Below are 19496 nucleotides of genomic sequence, written 5' to 3'. Positions count from 1 at the left end.
CTTTTGCAGTGAGAATGGCTCTCCTTCACAGCAAGCTCCATGTGGAGCTTCAAGCGAGGCAGGATTGGTTGGGTTCTCTCTCTCTCTCTCTCACACACACACACACACTTTTTTTTTTTTTTTTGGTAAAATCCATTGTATTTATATTCTCATAAATTTACAATATGGGAAGACTCCCACACACTAGCAAAGAACTCCGAAAGAGAGCCCGATAGAAGAACTCAAAAACAAGTAGAGAACACTTCAAGGCTAGTAGCATCCAAATCCCTTGCAGCAAGACTGTCATGTAAGGATTGCTTGAGGGACATTCTGAAGAAAATATATGCCTGAGGAAACTGTTGACCCATCCTAGAATGCAGTCTCTGTGTCCAGATGGTCCATAATACCCAAAAGCGAGTCCAATGAAAGAAAAGAAGTAATGGAGACATCTGAGATGAGAGGCATCCAAACATCCAGAAAAGTTTCCCAAATCTGATAGAAGGGAACCGAAGCCGCAGTAAATGAGAAACATGAGTGATCAATGTGCGAGAGTGCGGGCAAAACCATAATAAGTGAGGAACTGTCTCGCGGGGATGAGAGCAACGGGGGCAGAAAGGAGAAGCAATGCGGCGTGCTGCCAATTTCACCCCAATGGAAAAGGCTCCCACTATACATCTCCAAAAGAATAGCCTCTGTTTCAATGGCAATTTGGCTTTCCAGATTTTCATGAGTCGGGATCACACACACACAGAGCCACACACACACACAACATTTACACAAGCCATAGGTTGCATTCTAAGTGGGTTTCCTTGGAGTCTGGTTTGCATGATGGGTTCTTGTGGGTACATGACCAGGTGCGGTTCTTACGTAAATTGTCTGTAGCACCAACATTTTTATTAAGGGTCTCTTCCTGCAATTGTGCATTATTTGTCATTTTGAGCTCCTAAACTCTTCCAATGTTGGCATATTTTGGTTAGTTGCATGCATATGTGTCTTTGTCTCTAAACCTCAGCCTACTCTTTTGCATACTGTTTTGGTTAATGTTCTCCTGCTCCCTTGTTTCAGGCCATCATTTTCCTGCTAAATTTGCCCTATACCGGCATGATATTTTATTAATCTTTGAGGGCTTAAGTAATGGCCAAGGGGGGTCGTATGGAAGGCCCAATTGGGGCTTAGCGGCTGATTTATTGGGCTGTTAGTGTTGTGCTTATGCAGAACTGTAATTTCCACTGATACTCTTAACTAGGATTTCAAATAGCCTTTTGAAACTTGTACACAAAGGCAAACAAAAATTTGCACAAAGGAGAAATTTCATCAAGTAGGGAGAGAGTCTGACACGGGTGTGTGAATGAGGTCCAAGGCTTTCTCTATTTCCAAAGATCCTTAGCCTGAATTACAAAATTTATTTCTGGGCGGAACCAAAAGTGACCCTACAAATTCTAACACATACATCCTACTTTCTTAAAGCCTGGCTGAGGAGTTACCCATAATTGGCTACCACCAGAAGATTGTAGTGGCCAAAACCTTGAAAAGGGAGTAACTGAACAAAAATAACCAGGCACCAATCTATCTCATAGGAGTTGTCACAATCCATATTATTACAATAGATCCTAGCAAATCTAATTTTAGAAACTTCAAAAATTTAGACAACTCCAGTAAAAGTCAACTGTTTAGATTTACGTCCACATCGTGAACAGGGCTGTATCATCTGCAATCTCTGAGTCCAAGATCGGGAGGCACATCCCCACTCAGCCAATGCCTATGAATGGAGGGAATACCCCAATGCCTCTTTCACAAGAGCACAAGGAAGGGGACTAGAGGACAGCCTTGATGCATTGAGTGGGAGACTGTGAAGGCGTGCCTTGTGTGCTCCCCAATGAGAACTTGGCTGGAGCTGCCTGCATAAAGGGTAGAAATCCTCTGCGCCAGTGGTCTGAAGAGCCCAATTTTCGTGGGGTGCCATCGAAGGTATCCACTTTGTCATAAGCCTTCTCAAAATCCAGCAGGAGGGTAGCAAGAGGCTATGCCTCTTCGATGCCCAATCTACTAATTTCCAAAAATGGAAGACGATGTCCAAGAAGCTCCTTTCTTGAAAATATATGTTTTGGCGTCGTGGTGATATTAGGGAGGTGTGCACAAAGCTGCAAGCTGAAGACAATGCCTAAGATTTTTGTAGGAAGTGTTCTATAATGTGATCAAGTGCCACTAGCGGATGTTAGCTTGGTCCCCTCGCTTTTTGAGATCAAGAAAATCTAGCCTTGTGCAAGCAACTCTTGAATCGAAGATCTCCCTAGTGTGGATGCCCTCCCAAAACGTTGGAAATACATCTGTACAAGCTGTTCTCACTCGGTCATTTTTGCACTTGGAGGGCCTTGAGGGCTTCCAATCCTTGAAAGGGGGCTCTATCTGTGCAATAATTCCCGGGGTGACCATAGAGGGGATGTGGGTCTAGACCTTTTCTTGGGCTGACAGCACCTGCGGGGTCTCCTTCTCCCCATCCTCAGACCCATTCACACAATTGGTCTTATTGTGAGATCAAACCCCTCCGAGGCCAAGGGCTGACCCGTGGAGATGTAGGCATCCTCGTTTTGTCCCACTTTCGTGGGCCAGATATCTCGGCTCCTTTCTAGAAGAAGGTGCCTCCATCTGTGGATATCCGAGGTTGGAAAGATGTGCTTTGGGAGCATGATAATATCAACTGTCCACCTGACAAGGGCTCTTTGGTGCTCCTAACAAAAAGCAGGTGCTACAGCTATTGATGTGCCCAATCATCAAACCATGCATGTTCCAGCTCATTAGTGTTCAACCCATGGATACGATGGGGACAAACAAGGACTTTTGATGATTGAATGCTTGCATTGCTATGTCTAAGCAAGTGGACTTTGATGGGGAAGTTATCTAGATTGCAAAAGAGCTCCAGACCCACCTTGGGGGTCAAGACTCCTAGCCTGACTGCACATATTGGTTCAGAGGTAACTTGTACCCATTGGAGAACTAGTCAGGATAGTTAGGTTCAGCCTAGGTTAGTAGTTAGGAGGCAATCTTAAAGGCCAGCTCTAGGCATGCCACAAGGGCTAGCTTTGGGATTGCCTTGGCAGCCAGCAAGGACTGACTGGTCAAAGGCTGCCCAACCAAAGACTGACCGGTCAAAGGCTGATTGGTCAGCCTGACCCAGCCTTATGTAAAGGGCTTTTTGGCCCTTTTTAGGCATTTAATTCTAGAATGCAACTATGTATGAAGAGAACACTGTGAACAGGTAGGGTGGACCCAAACCGATACCAAGACCTCAGTGCACATAATAAATCCATCAGTTCACTCCTGAAACCTGGACCTCTATCAGAAAGCAACTCCAGTGGTACACCAAATCTACAGCAGATATCCTCATACACAAACTTACATACAGATTTTGCATTGACAGCCCGTACTGCTCGTGCTTCAGCCCATCTCGTCAAATAATCCACAGCTGTCAGCATATAACAATTTCCCCTGGCTGTCATGGGTAGAGGACTGATGGCATCTATTCCCCATTTCTCGAAAATATTATAAGCAAGTATGATATTTCTGAGTTCTGGATGTAAGATCCTCTTACTCATTTGCTGACACTGTAGGCATGACTTGTACCAATGTCTTATGTCTCTCTAGAGGGATGGCCACACATATCCTTCTGTAAGTATTTTTCTCAGCATGATTTTGAAAGCAAAATGTCCTCCACTGTCCACATACTCCCTCATGATTAGCTTGTAAAATATGAAAAACTTCCTTGAGGGTGGACCCCCTTGCTTGGGGTTATGGGCATTAGTGACCCGACATCTGGAAACCACACCCCACCTGAGTACCCAAACATGGGACCAATCAAATGCACAGATTGCATACTGACCTAGGAACCATTCAAGAGAATGTTCCCTGAGCTTTGGGTGTGGGCCTGGCAGCATGCCAAGAGTAATGGAGGTACAAGATAAGACGACAAACAAATGAGCTCAGTATGGCTCAATTATGACCTTAGAGTACATCAATAGATAGTCCAAGCTGTTAGGAACCCGTGGGTGCGATCAGAATTGAATTCCGACAACTTTGAAATTTTAGGGTTTTTGGGAGTGACACGTGGCAGACTGCCACATGGAATCTGAGCTGGCAGGTCAGTCCACCTGTCCCACACATGTGGTAGCATGCATGGCAAGTGGTAGGGCATGCAGGCCAAGTGTCTGGCCCCAAATTTGGTAGATTTGGGGCAGGTTGTGGGCTGTCCTCTTTGGGACTGCAGCCCGCCAAAAATCTGGGACAAGTGTCCACCTTCCACTCTAGGCCTGGGGGCGGGGGTGGGGGGGGCTGAGCCTATAAAAGAAGGCCTCTCCCCTTCATTCCACATGAAAATTCGTCACTTTTCTTCTCCCTCCTTTTGGATGATGCAGCAGAACCTCTCCAGCTCCTTGGGTGCAGCCAGCTTCTCTCCAGGCCATTCTCTCACCTCAACAGCACTTTCTCTCTCTACAACAGCACATTCTCTCTCTACAGTTCCAGCCCCTCCTCTCTAAACATCTGCCCCCTCTCAGCTCTTCTAGAACAGCAGCAGCATCCTCTCTCCTTCTCCTAGCCTGGAGCAGCCACAGCCCCTTTCTCTCTCTACTGCAGAATTTCTCTCTCTACTGTTCCAGCCCCTCCCCTTGCAGAAATCTGCCTTTCTGTGCACCTCTGGAACAGCAGCAGCTTCTCTCTTACATCCCCTCCCTTGGGATCAGCATTGGTACTCTCTCTCTACAGCTATCACTCCATAAATGCTTTCTCTCTCTAGCCTACAGGCTGTTTTTCTACGCTGTTCTCATTCCAGCCCCATTTCCACACTCTCCACACCCAAGGTAGCTTCAGAGGCATCAAGGACTTCATCTACAAAAGGGTCGAGTCACGAAGGGAGCCTGTATTGTCAAGTTTATCTCATTTACAGCACTATTTCATGTTGTTTCTACTATCTTTCTAGAAACTAGTGCTTGCCTCTAATGTTGGCTGTAAGTGGTGATTGTTGCAGGCTTCTTCCTTGTGGATTGGGCAAGCCAAGAGTTGAAACCTGAGCTTGGAGTCCTCCTTTTTGTTGTCTACCTTGTACATATGCTCTTGAGTCTTGTGTCTAGGTCCTAGGTTTTCACTGAGTTCATCAGTTTGGAAGGTGCATTGCACCTTGGTCTTGTATCTCCATTTTCAAGAATAAAGTGAACCTGGATAAGGGGGGGGGGGGGGGGGGGGCGTCTTGGCCCCTCAATCATATTGCAATTTCCAATGATGTCACTTTGTGTTTAAGCTGTATAAGTCTTAATTCCAGCTTAATTGCAAACTCTTAAGTTCAAGCATATGTGTTTGGCAACTCGCAATCATTTCATTCAACGCCTCTGCAAAATCCGTTGTCTGAATTGATAGAAAGCACCGAGTAGTTTACATGGAGGGTGGAGAAGAAGCGGTCACGACAGAGGAGCGGGCCGGTCTGGGGGCGAGGGAGGGGGGAGCTGAAGCTTAGCGGAGGAGTTGGAGGGGGGTGGTGAAGGTGGAGGCCGAGCCAGGGAAGGCGGGACGGAGGAGGGGAGGATGTCTGGCACTAGCCTAGACTTATTTGTGTTGAAGGAACTTGACCTATGTCTTGTGGCATCAATTATGGTGAAAGATCCAAGGACTCTTTGCTTTTAGGAGAAACTGGGTGCTGAGGGGATTGCAAATCCGATTGCTCTCCTTGTGGGGAGGCATTTGATTGAGGTCCCATTCTCATTTGTGCTGCCTACTACGGGCCTGTCTTCTATGGTTCTTGACATGACTCCAGTGCTCCTGTGTGACCTGACCTGTTTGTGCTGAAGGAACTTGACCTATGTCTTGTGGCATCAATTGTGGTGAAAGATCTAAGGACTTCTTGCTCCTAGGAGAAACTGGGTGCTGAGGGGATTGCATATTTGATTGCTCTCCTTGTGGGGAGGCATTTGATTGAGGTCCCATTCTCATTTGTGCTGCCTGCTACGGGCTTGTCTTCTATGGTTCTTGACACGACTCCAGTGCTCATGTGTGACCTGACCTGCAAACAAACACTAGAAACTAGTCATAGAACCATAAAGGAATCCGCAGGCTTGCTCACCACCCAACCATGGCATCCTAGACTGGGATGCCCCCTTCGAGCCACAAGCTGAGCTGCTGGCAACTGGCACATCTCGCAACCATGATCCCAACCAGCCTGGTGTCCCATACCACCAGGTGGCGCCCTCAAGGAGCCTTGGATAGATCTGCTGGGCCTTGGGCTAATCTAGCAAGCAGGTGTGCATCCACACACAATCCAGGATCCAGACCAACAGGGGAGAACTGACTTGCTCTGCCCTGCTCTTCTGAAAACTGAGCCCCTGGGCCCCTTATATAGGCTTGGGCCCCGGGCGGCTATTTATAGCCGAAACCCTAACTCGTGCCATTTGCCCTTGCAACCCAACCTGAGAATCACCTGCCTAGCCCCTAGCCTCCCCAAGCTACGTGAGCTAGTCCTGTGCACACGTCAGATACAATCCGTGCACATGACAGTTCTCTGTTGATCTCTTGCCATTTTTGTTGTCGTCCACTCTAATCCAAGCCCCCTCTAATGGGGTAAACCATGGGGTCACTGACGAGGCTACGGCTCCCAACTTTTTGCGGGGGGGTTGCTTGCCCCTACCCTTTTGTTGGCGATTTGGAGGGCCTTCGGGGCAATGGGATGGGCGGCTCACAAGGGCAAACCTTGGCTCGTCTGTCTACAGCATAAGCACCGCCCTGGTAAGCCTGAAATATCGACCCTCCACCTAAAGATCCCTCCATCCAAGGTCTCTAGAAGGATCTCATGGGGAGGATGTCTAGGTCATGATCAACACCTTTGGGACTCCATCGTCAGAGAGTACTGAAGCTCCTGTGGTCAAGGTCACAAAAGCAGTGCCAAAACAGGCTCTTCATAGAGGACAAAATAGATGTGTACTCCTTTTGGAAAGCTTAGGAAGTGGAGTGTAATAGTGTACCTTGGTACATAATGCATTGTGTCCATGTCATCCACGTGAAACCATGGTACCAAGGGACAAAGGAGAACAAATGAGGACCAAGGTAATGGGCTCTGCTCCACCAGTGCTTGATAGTGTTTCTAGAGCTAAGGTGGAGTAGAACACCCCTCTTGTTGAATGTGGTCACTTCCTAGAGCTAAATTCACATGGAACAAATCACGAACCTGTCATCATGTGGGGGCACAAGCAGATGTGATGGCAGAAGAAACGTGTAGCAGTCGAATGGGCTGCATGACGGCCCAACACGGGCTGTAAGCAATACTGCTAGGTGAGGGACTTCACACCAGCAGGCTTCAGGCAAGTGCCTGCTCCAACCCAATGGATCACCTCCTGTGTTTCTGCACCACAGCTTGCAAAGGCAAGGATCTTTGAGGAGCTAGATGTACTTCTTTTGGGGCTTCTCAGCTTTCTTAGCATATGGAGACATACTATGGTCTCTCTGCTGGCATGTTATGGAGTGTCTGCTTCCCCTCTATCTTGCTCCACCAATAAATTTTTGCTCTCTCTCTCTCTCTCTCTCTCTCTGACACACACACACACACTTAGTGCCTGTATTTGCAACCGATTTCATAGGTGCAGGCCTCTTTCATTTCATGTAAACTTCTGCAATTTGATGTGTATCACCCACGTATGTGGGCATGCACAGCACATGTATGCTCATTCCACATGCATGCTTAGATCTGTGCCTGTTGGCAGTGTTTTCCTGGGCACACTTTGTTTGATCCATTTTTCTCGGCTGGTATGAATATTGCGCTTCTCTCAAATGTAGAAAGACTTTGTGTGTGTGACATTATGCCGTGTTTGCATTGTGCTATTTCAACACAGAAAAAGACCGACGTTTCTTCTTCGGACACCATGAAAGGGCGAGAGGAGGAGTTGACATGTAGTGTGTGCCTTGAACAAGTTGCTGATGGGGAACTCGTCAGGAGTCTTCCATGCCTCCATCAAGTGAGTACTATGAAGGTGTTGCTTAATTTTATTCAATTAATGTAAATCACGTGCATTTTGTCTCCACTAAAGTTTCTGCAAATATTGAACATACTTCTATTCTATGGCAAGCAGTTCCATTCGAGCTGTATTGACCAGTGGCTGAGACAGCAGGCTACTTGCCCAGTGTGTAAGTTCAGGCTGGGCTTATGGCAAGATGGGTCCAACTCGGGCACTACAGCATATATGGTCTGAAACAACTTTTAGACCAAGCTTTTTTGTACGTAATTGATGTATACTATCATTGCTGCCAGCGGCACTGCCCAAGCCTTAGACCAGTCTATGCAACTGCGATGTAGAGTTATGGTGGGAAGATGATCTTGAGCATTTTGTAATCTGTGCTGGAGGTGCTTTAATCTCTATATGCCTCCCTTGTCTGGTAAGGGACATCTTGCCAGGTTCATACAGTTTGCGATCCTGCTCTTCAAAGCATACATGTCCAACCAGCTCATATTGATATTATGCTGATGGCAGTGATTTATATCCAAATGAGGTTTTTTGACGTGATTTTTGTTTGGCCAGCTGGTAGTGTTTGAGAGGAATATTTCCGAATTGCAGTTATGGTGTGCATGGATACAATTTTGTTTTTCTTGGCACATGTATAATGCATGGTGCAATTTAATGTTTTAACTTTAACCCTGACAGGCCATGATATGCAAGTTGAGCCTGATCTGTTTGAGAATGCACATGCGGTGATCTATGGAAAGCATTCATTCTGAGTGACCTACCTTTTCTACAAGCTGGATGCTACTTATGCTTTGGTCTCATTCTCATATACTGCAATCATCAATTCTTTTTATTCAAAGAAAGGAACCTTCTATTAATGCTTGAAAGATTTCATAGAAGACAGCAGCCTCGAAGGAGGAGCTAGGGCGTCAGGGGGGGTTGCCTCGTGGAGTTCCCTAGGAGGAGGAGCTAGGGCGTTAGGGGGGTTTGCCTCGTGGAGTGCAATCCTCTGAATGCTCCGACCCTGTATCTGGTAGGTCAGGAAGATCTCAGTGTCCTCCCTTTGTCAACCAAGTCACCATTCCCCACGTGTAGTCTTTGTGAAGACTCTACATGCGTGTCATGATTCTGAGGGCTCTCATCCAGATCCTCGTTGCGCTACGACAGCTCCATAGGCAATGTGGGAGAGTCTCCAGGACACCATGTGAGCAGCAATGGCACTGTCCCTCCACCCCTCCACTCGCATCTGCTCAACCACGGGTCGATGGGTAAGCCTCTGTGGGTTGCCAGCTAGAAGAAGTATGAAATCTTTCTCGACCGCAAGCTGAATCACCACCGCGTTCAAAACCTGGAGCAACATATCGGGGCACTCTCTGGGTCACCCAGTGTCTCTCCGTCGAGGGAGTCCATCTCGACGAGTCCATCCGAAGTCTCTTGTCAATCCGTGTGGTGTAGGAAAAGAAAGGCACCTCATCTATCGTCTCAGCTAGGTCGCTCCTGGAGGGCTAGAACCACTCCCTCGGGTCCCACTGGACCTCCCTCAGGGGTCTACCCTCCCATAGTCAGAGGTACCATCTAGAGGTGTCTTGCTTTGAGATACTGGGAGGATCAATATGCCACTCCTTTCCCAAGCGTCCTATCACTTTGATCATATGTCAGTGTATCCCATCAAGACTCCCATTCATCTCAGGGTCACTCCTAGTGAGGGGCTGAAGTAGGCCTCTAGCTCCTATACGGAAGAAGCCGGGGTGCGTGCTGTCGCGCTGTATCAAAATCCTCAAGGGAACCCTAGTACGGGAAAATTGTCCCAACCATCTGCTCTCTCTCCAAATGTGAAGTCATTCCCACCAGGACTATGGAATGGCTGAGTCGATCTCGCCCACTCATTGCCTTGTCCCTCTCAGATGCGCTAGGGCGTCGAGCCTTGCCTCTGCCTCCATAGGTAGTCTGCTCCAGTGACCAAAAGATGCTGCACCACCCTCCCACTGTGCCCAACCAATGTGAGTCCGTTGCCCAAGCATACATGCTTTTTGATCTTTGACCTCTGGGTGCCACAGAAGGGATTGATGCTCGAACTCCTCTTTGCATTTGGGCGGAGCACGGATGAGACCCCTTGCTAGTCTCTACCAAACCCTGTGAAGACTCCTCATCAAGGGGTAGCCCTTTCTCGTAAGGGGGGCCTCTGAGAAGATTCATCTATGTGAAGGCTGCCACTGTCCCCTAGTGTGGGGTATTTCTCAGAAGCCCTCTCTGTAAGAGAACCTTCCAAGGCTTGGCACCTAGGGTGAGGCCATGAACCACCAGCTTGCCCAGAAGAGCCCTGCTCTGCATCTACAAATCAATGATACCCAAGCCTCCTAGTGCCTGCGGCATGATCATCGTCTGTCAAGCTACTCAGTCCATAGTGTTCCTTGTGTCGTCTGAACCTGCCCAGAGGAAGTTTTGTACCAATCGTCGGAGCTGCCCAATGCATCCTCTCTGAAAGCACCAACAGGAGGCAATATACCAGGCAGTGGCAAGGATCTGGTTTGCCACTAAGGCGCAACCAGCGAGGGAGTTTGGTGGAGCTTCAATAGAGAAGCTTGTGTCGAACTCTCAAGGATCGGGGCAATCTGTTGCTCTAGTGTAATGTCAGCACCCGAGGTATCTCGCTGTCTGGTCCCGCGGTATCCATCTGAAACAAAAGTCACTCCCCTACTCATGGATCTCCTGTGTCTTCTCAAAGCCCGTGAAGAAGCCTATGGATTTCGTTCAATTGAGATCTGTGCCCCCGAGGCCTCACAATAGGTAGCCAAGGCGCCTTTGACTCTCTCAACTTGCTGTGGTGTCCTCAACATACAATGCTGTGTCATCTACAAACTCCGAGTCAAGGAGCTCCTCCTCTTGCTTGATTAGAAGCCTCAACCATGTGAGACTTGTCACCTGTGATCTCAAATAGTAGCCCAGAGCCTTTGCTGCAAACAAGAAGAGGAAGGGAGCTAGTGGGCAACCCTGGCGAATCGAGAGAGAGAGGAAAGGCCTTGCTTGTGTGTCCTCCGATAATCATCCGACTAGAAACTCCTTTGACCCATTTGTTTGAGAAACCCAATCTCCTGGCAAACTGCTATGAATGAAGAAATGGATGCTTTGTATAAGAATAATACTTGGGAATTATGTGACCTTCCACCAGGAAAGAAGGCCATAGCAAACAAATGGGTATACAAAGTGAAGCACAATCCAAATGGAAGTATTCAGAGATACAAAGCCAGACTAGTTGCAAAAGGATTTGCACAACAATATGGTCAAGACTATGATGAGACTTATATTCCAGTAGCAAAGATGGATTCCATAGGGTTCTTGATATCACTAGCGATACTCAGCAAATGGAATGTGTATCAGCTCGATGTCAAGAATGCATTTCTCAACGGTTACCACATGCAACAACCAGCAGGTTATCTTGAACCAGGAAATGAGAATAAGGTTTGCCATCTCAAGAAAAGTCTCTATGGCTTAAAGTAAGCACCCAGAAGTTGGTACAGCAGAATTGACAAGTATTTTGTTGATCTGGGATACATGAAGTCCAATGCAGATAATACTCTCTACTACAAAGTTCAAGGGGAAGATATTACTATTGCACTTTTGTATGTAGATGATCTGATTGTGACAGGAAGCAAGGATAGCTTCATCAGGAAATTGAGACAAGACTTATCTGCAGAGTTCGACATGAAACATCTTGGACTTATGTACTTGTCTTGGAATTGAGTTATGGAGAGATTTAGATAGCACATTCATGAGTCAGCTCAAGTATGTTGACAGTCTTCTGAAGAAGTTTGTAATGGCAGATTGCAAGATTGCAGCCACTCCCATGGAACAGAGTTTAAAACTTACTAAAGATTCAAAAAAGCCTACAATCAATGACAGATACTACAGGCAACTCATCGGATCTCTTATATATATCTCACAATCACACGTCCAGATATTTGTTATGCAGTGCCCTCGAGGAAAGACCACTCCACCCTGTCGTAGGCCTTCTCAAAGTCTAAGAGAAGGATGGCTAGTGGTTGTGACTCCTTCCTGGACCAAACCACTGTCTCCTAGAACGTGAAGATGTTGTTCAGGATGCTGCGCTCCTAGACAAGCCCATTCTATGTGTCATGGATGATGTTGGTAAGATGAGGTCGTAACCGCAAACTTTTGGCAAGGATCTTGGATGGAGTATCAAGCAGAGCGATCGGCCTCCCCTCTTTCGGGATCAAATAGATCCACCCCTTGCACAAGGACTGAGGGAGAAGGCCTGTGTCGAAAATCTCCTGGTAAGCTTAAAGGAAAGGGGTGGAGATAATCTCCCACAAGTTTCGGAAGAAGGCTGGAGTCAAGCCATACTCCTTCGGGCACTTTTGGGTCGGGAGAGCCTTGAGGGCTTCCCAGAGCTCCTCATCTGTGAAAGGCTCCTCAAGTCTGTTGCATAAGTCCTGCGAGACTACTGTCAGAACATGATCCCAAACTAGCTCTCGGGCCACAAGACCAGTTGGGGTCATTCTCTCTGTCTAAAAGAGCTGGCTATAGAATTCGGTGGTCATGTCAAGAATCTCTTGTGGGTCAGCGTGCACGATACCCTGCGAGTCTCGAAGACGTAGCTATGTGTCGGTCGATCGAGGCCCAGTGGTTTGAAAGAATTGCTTCGTTGCAATCATCAATTCGTGCAGGTACATCTTATATTCTTTAATTTTTGTATCACAAGATGAGCTTGGTCTATAAAAACGAACAATGCACACACAGACCTGGAATATTGATATCTAATATGCCACCTGTGTTTTGGCCTAATTCTGATATGCTTGGAAGTAAGCTGAGTGTAGTAACACCATCTCTTATTTAAAATTTGGATTGTGTGATAAAGTGAGAACCCTTTCATGTCATTACTAAGTGTTCAAATGTGGCTACTCTGAGAGAGAGAGAGAGAGAGAGAGAGAGAGAGAGAGAGAGAGAGAGGATAAGGTTGTATTAAAGCCCACATGAGACCCTTCAGGATCTATGGGAGAGACACGAGTTAAGTTGAGCTGAGCTGAGGTGAGATTGAGTGGACTTTCGTAAAGTCCAATTTCAGAACGAACTAAATAAAAGTCCTTTTTTTTGGAATATCATAGATCCATTGTTTTTTTCCATATATTTCAAAACAAATATTTCAATATTTTTACTCACCCACTTGCATAGAGTAATTTTGATCATTGGACACATGAGAAGATAAGTGTTTCCTCAGAGAGGTGGTGTACATATACATCGTCTTGCGTACATATACACCGTCTTGCAAGTGAATATTCACCATTAAAATATGAAAACAAAATAATTAAGCCAATAGAGTAATTTTGATCCTTAGACACATTAGAAGATAAGTGTTCTCCTTGAGAGGTGGTGTATATATACACCGTCTTGCACGTTAATATTCACCATTACAATATTAAAATAAAATAATAGAGCCAATACTTTCCACTTGTATACAATAATTTTAATTCTTAGGTACACGAGCATAGAAGTGCTCTCTGAAAGAGGTGGTGTACATATACTCCGTTTTGAAAGTTAATACTCACCGTTAAAATACTAATATAAATTGTTTTGCATAGACACCAAGATGGTAATAATACTCATCATTAAAATATTAAAACAAACTAGTCAAAAATATTCATACACATCATTGAGAAAATCAAAATGATTTTTTTATTTCAAAATCGGATGTACATATATGGAAGTCTTTCTATTTTATATTCTCTTCTTCTTTACAATTTGTTTGGAAGAGTTACAACAATTCCATTTCCACTCTTAGAGGTTCTCGAGCTTCAAGGCATTTAGCTCCCAATTCTCTTTTCATTGGATCCTCTACATCTACTTGTGATCAAGTTTTTGTAGGAAGCCAAATGAGATGGGTAAGGAGAGGGTTGTAAGTCTAGGAGGAGAGATGTTGATTGAAGGGAACAATAGTGGGAAGAGTAGGAATCAAGATGATCAAAACATAGAAGTAGACCATGAAGCTTCAAGGGAGAGAAAAGATAAGGAAAGGAAAACGTAAAGGGCATACAATGAGGGAAGAGGATTTTGACATGAGTGGCTTGCAGATTTTTGGTGGGTGGAGAAGGTGGATGGTGGTAAGGTGAGATGCAAGGTTTGTGAGCTAGTAGAGAAAAAGCCCAAGTTGATAATCACAAGTTGAACAAACATGAGGGTGGGAGATATGGTAAGATAATAATTGGTGATGAGGAGTTTGACACTAAAGTGTGCAATAGAAAATCAACACAAGGAAAATGAGAAAAAGCATTTTAAATCTTTGGATGATAAAGAGTTAAAGACTGAAAACTATGTGTCTTACTTATCTACTCAATTGCAGCTTTTAAAACGAGTTCAATTTGCCACAATTTTCCAAATATTAAAACGTGGAAGGCCAATGATAGACTTTGAAGAAAAATATTTTCTTTACAAGTTTTCGTCAGTACCATCTATCATAAGAAACATTGGTTTGATAGTGTAGGTTGGAAAGGGTAGAATGTATGAATGATATATTTAAAAATAAGGTGAGATCCTACTTACAAGAAAGTTCCTTCTTTTTTGTTTGCTTAAATGAGGTCATTCCAAATAAAAATACTCAATGGATGGCTATATTATCAAAAATTACAGAAGAGAAGTAAACCTTCTTTGTTTATCGAAGATTCAAGGTTCAGCTGATGCTAAAACTTTAGTTGAGACAACATTGTCTAGCTTAAACACTTATGGGGCTAGTTTTACAAAAATTTCTTCTAAATTAGATTGTGTGGGATGTGATGGTGCTAGTTTGCTCTAAGGCAATCAAGATGGTCTCATTGTGCACCTACTCTCGGATCACGCACCTTTTGTGCTAGGATTTCACTGCATGACACATAGAACAAACCTTGCTAAAAAATGGTATCCAAAGTTAGAATTGATGCAAGCTTAGAAGGGTTAATACATGATGCCTACAATTACTTTTGCTGCTCTCCCAAGAGATTTCATGAATACAAATAAGAGTTGAAGGGCTTAAGTGAGAGAATAAAACTTTTACGAGATCTTGAAACCAGATGGATATCTTTATATAATCCAATTGCTAGGTTATTTGAAGAATATATAACCCTTGTGCAAAAAATGAGTAAGGATAGTGTGGAAAACATGGAGGCTTTTATAGTTATTGAAAAACTATAAGAGCTTGAAATTGTTCTTGGAATTCCATGTTTTCTTGCTCTCTTAGAACAAATGAATATTCTTGTAAAACTTGTCCAATCTAAAGTAATTCTTTCTTGAATGCATACAAACCACTAAAAAGATAATCAAGGAAATGTATGACCTAGAGAGGGGGTTCAAGTGTCGTAAGAAATTGGTATATGGGAGCGAAAATGAGAGTTGGTTGGTTTTTGATAAAGAAGGTGAGCTTTGTGTTGTGGTCAAAGAGAACCTTTTCAAAGTAAGGGGAGGGTGTGCATTGGAGAATCGCAGACATTCAAGAAGAGATGTTGTAACAAATGACATCCTTTGGGCAACCATTCAGCATGTAAAGCAACAAGCTAACTCTATAGCAAGAAACTACTTCAAGAACTTGAAAATAGATTTCCCCCCTCAAGAGTTGATGAAGTCTGTTTCCATTGTGTATCCTCAGGGTGGAATAACAAAGAATGTGACGCAAAATTTGAAAGGCACTTGGACATTATCAAGAGCATGTATTGCAAATCACAAGACTTAAATGTTTGTACCATAAATCCCATTTTATATGAGGAGAAACTAAACAATCAAAGCCTTTTTGTAAAAGATGACCATGAAGGCACATGCACAAAAAGCCTCCAAAGAAGATGTGAAGAAAGTAGATTTCTTATGGAAAAGACTATCACAAGGCCCTTTATTGCTTCTACATATTTCTAAATATTCAAAGCTTTCTGAACATGTAATGGTGATGATTATAGGTAATGCAGAAGATGAAAGGACATTTAGCAAGCTTGAGCATAAAAAAAACAAGAAGCAAAAATAGGCTTGATAGTCACTTGGACTTGTGTGTGAGAGCTTATGAACAATACTTCTATACATTGTCCACATTTCTTTTCAAAGAGGCATTTGAGGCATGGAATAGTTCCCCAAAGAGGATGAGGTATCACTCATGTTTGATGGGGAAAATGCAGACAATATAGAAGGTGAAGACTTAAAAATGGAGTAATCAAAATGTCCAAGTTTGGGCATTTCTTTTGTAACAATGTCATTACAAATTTAATATATTGACATTGTATCATTTATTTAAAATATTTTTTATAAGCACATTGTGTAGACTGCCTCCATATAAAGATTTGCAATTCATTCTTATATGTAACCATGTTATAGGTGTTATACTTGGAAAAGCATTAAATTGAATTCTTTTGCAATTAATATACTTCGGGTAATTCCTTCTTATATGTAACCATGTTATAGGTGTTAATACACTTTGGCAAAGCATTAAGCTGAGTTTTTTTGCAATTAATATTTGCAAATCTTCTTAATCACATTATCTCCTTTTTTGTTGCAAAAAATTATAGATAGCACAAAATGTGGGCTTGAAATTAAACAACTCCTCTCAAAATAAACGTTTTGAATAGAAAAGTTGTATTTATGTTATGGATGTTGATATACTTTGAAAAGGATTGATTGTTTTAAATTCTTACTGTTGCACGCAATTTAAAGCAATGTTTCAAGAATAATGTAAGTATTTATAGTATTAAGATAGTGAAAGAATAGGATAAAATAATTTTAGTATGTGAGAATCACAAACACTTCTACCATAAAAGTGCATTGGTATGGGGATCGAGATAAGTTCTGTTACAAGACTTGACCATTTATTCTTGTTTATGTTGGATTATCATTATCATGTGGTCAATAGCGTTTTTTTTTTGGAAACCCTCTCCTTGTAAAATGATCATTCGCTTGGTGATACATCTTTGTGAGCGAGTCCCCCTCTACCTCCAAGCAAGAATTTTTGAGCGAAGGAGAAATCGAGCCAACCCACAAAATGAATTGAGTGCTTTGTGTGCGCATAGCAACAATAGTACGTAATTGCACACCCCTCTAGCTTTCACAAAACATTAGCCAAAAAAGTTCTCTCCTTACATAGTACTAACATAAGTTTACAGCGAGGAGATAACAAGAGTGTACATTAACATAAGTTTGTAGCAAGGAGGTACTAAGAGTGTACACTATGCTATACTATAGTAATAGATATAAGTTTGCCATCTCACAATACTAATGCCAAAATTACATTCAAGGCAAAAGAAGTTATCTCAACACCATGTTGTCATGCCCTATATGTTGGCACATTGCATCTCCTTGAAACTCCTTCCCCCAAGGGCCTAAAATAACTCCACCTTTGTTAGTGCCGCTTGATGCATGACCTACTGTGCATGTGGATCCAAACCCAAAACATTCAAAAAGATGTAATACATGTGCTTGCAAGGAACATACACCATTTGCTTGCCTTCCCTCTTCTAAAATCCTTTGCAACTGCATCGTGGCAATTTTGATATTGGTATAGAATGATTCACACCAATTCCTTGTCCAATACCACAAATGTACTATGTAAGGCCAAATCTATTTAGCTAGAACAAGCTGGTGTGGCCTATTTTATCTAAGTTTTTTTGCATTTCATAGTAAATTTAGGAGTGTTTGTCTATGATGATCTCGTCCATAGCTAGATCAAGTAAAATAATTGTTTTAGCTAGAACATACCGTAGTGGTATGGCCTATTCTAGCTCAATTTTTTTTCCTTTCGTTGCTCTAACAGAGGGTTAATGGATCCTTGTCAAACATTCGAGAATTTGTAATAAAATAAATAAAATTTAAGCTAGATGTTTTGTGTGCTTAGCACATTTAGGAGTGCTTGTTTGTCAAGATCTAGCCCATAGAGTTAAAAAAAGCAAAAATCTTTATTTGAAATAGGCCACGCTGGTGCGACCTGTTGTAGCTAAGAAAAATTTGCTTTTTGTTTTTCTAATTGATCCTCATCACAGGCACTAAAAAATATATAATGAAATCACAAATTTTTTTGGTTAAAATAGACCATGCTGGCACGGCCTTGAAAATTTGTGATTTTAGAGCATGTTTTTGAGTGTACGACTTCCATGATCTAGCCCTTAGTCTCCTTAGTCTTTGCACTTGATTGAATATTTTTTGCATATTGTAGATTTGTGAGTGTTTTTGCGCATAGAGCATACGAAATCATACGAAACTTTGGCCATGCAGACGAACTAACCCCGGTGAGACCCCGGTTTAAAAGCCCCAACCCCTTCCCTCAGATCCTTCGTAAATACATGTATATATATATATATATATATATATATATATATCGTTGTGTATTGTTAGTCATATATATAACTATGCATATGGTATTATTGAGTACTATCTATTAATATGAATGGGTTTTTGTTTTGTTTGGGAGTACGTCTCTATAGGCTAATTTGTTTAGTATAGTCTGTGTTGATATTATCCTTGCAGAGTTCACTTGGGTTGCTGTCATGGCCTCCTCCCCAAAAACAAAAGCAGCTTCGACCTCCCACGTGCCTCGGAAGAGACAAGTGAAGGGCAAGCAACATGTAGAGGAGGTTGTAGGAGATGATGAGCCACTCTCCGTGTTGCTAGCACAAACAAAATGCCTACGTCAGAGTGCTTTGAAGGTAGCACAAGCAAAACAATCATGGGGAACTGCTCTAAAGGTAGTGACTTAATGTGCCTGTGTGTAGGCAATCAACATTTGGAGGTGTTTCACAGGACTGGCTGAGCCTTCGTGTGCTTGTACAGGTCCTTCTCAAGATGAAGGAATTCAAGGTGCATCACAAGGACGCAACATTCAAAAATTGGTACATGTGCATTATGAGTGGATGCCGCCTCATAGGCAAAGAGATTTGTGGTAGGTGGCCCTTCAACATGCACATGAAGAAGGATCATGGTTTGGCGCCCATGCTGCCGCTCTCAATATACAGACCTAAGGGTGGACTTCTTAAAGGACATGTGGTCGATCTTCGTCATCATGATCGCTCCATCAATCGTTCGATGGATGGAAGGAAGAGGTACGACAATGCTCGCGAGCTAGGGCTAAGATGTCAGCTAGATTAACATGGGAGTCTAGAGTCGACAAGAACGGCATGGATAAGTATGATTGGATAGAGGTAAGCATTTCCTAGAGGATGGAGGGATGGGAAGCGGGCAAAGAAGAGAGATTAAGGGGGCAAGTGGAATGTGCAGAGAAGAGAAGGGGTTTGCCCAACGTGGGCAAGATGTCCATTTACGTTGACACTTCCGAGGATGAGTGCAAATGTTGTACTCAAGGTTATCCTTCTCTGTTATGTTGTTTCATGTACTTAAGCTAAAACTAATTTTGGCGCTATCCTAATTCCGGAGTGAATGCTATCTATTAAAACATTTTCTTTATAGAACGATGTTATCCTTCTCTCATATGTCGTTTCATGTTCTAAACCAAATCTTGATGTTTAACATGTTTATGCATTATCAATCTTTTAAAACAAAAAAGGTTTCTTTTCAATTAGCATTCATTTCAATCTA

The 19496-nt window shown here is 43.3% G+C and overlaps 1 protein-coding gene across 5 annotated transcripts in view; it reads left to right on the top strand.

Annotated features, from left to right (window-relative positions):
- Positions 1–8635, top strand: part of SDIR1 (RING/U-box superfamily protein) — a 39824-nt gene extending 31189 nt beyond the window's left edge. For 2 of the 5 annotated variants that reach the window (XM_087385831.1, XM_087385832.1), the window contains exons 7-9: positions 14–67; positions 7845–7967; positions 8082–8633. In XM_087385831.1, coding sequence (XP_087241957.1) covers positions 14–67; positions 7845–7967; positions 8082–8201 — 297 coding nt within the window. In that variant the 3' untranslated portion in view covers positions 8202–8633. Of the gene's footprint in view, position 1; positions 68–7844; positions 7968–8081 lie in introns of all 5 variants that reach the window. The other 3 variants (XM_087385835.1, XM_087385834.1, XM_087385833.1) reach the window with 3 other exon arrangements.
- The last annotated feature ends 10861 nt before the right edge of the window (positions 8636–19496 follow it).

The sequence above is a fragment of the Dipteris shenzhenensis genome, chromosome 15, assembly GCF_047967505.1.
Source record: "Dipteris shenzhenensis isolate YYH24624 ecotype China chromosome 15, Dip_SZ_1.0, whole genome shotgun sequence".
Taxonomy (NCBI): Eukaryota; Viridiplantae; Streptophyta; class Polypodiopsida; order Gleicheniales; family Dipteridaceae; genus Dipteris; species Dipteris shenzhenensis.
The sequence above is the reverse complement of the archived record's forward strand: the minus strand, read 5'-3'. Positions and strand labels throughout refer to the sequence as shown.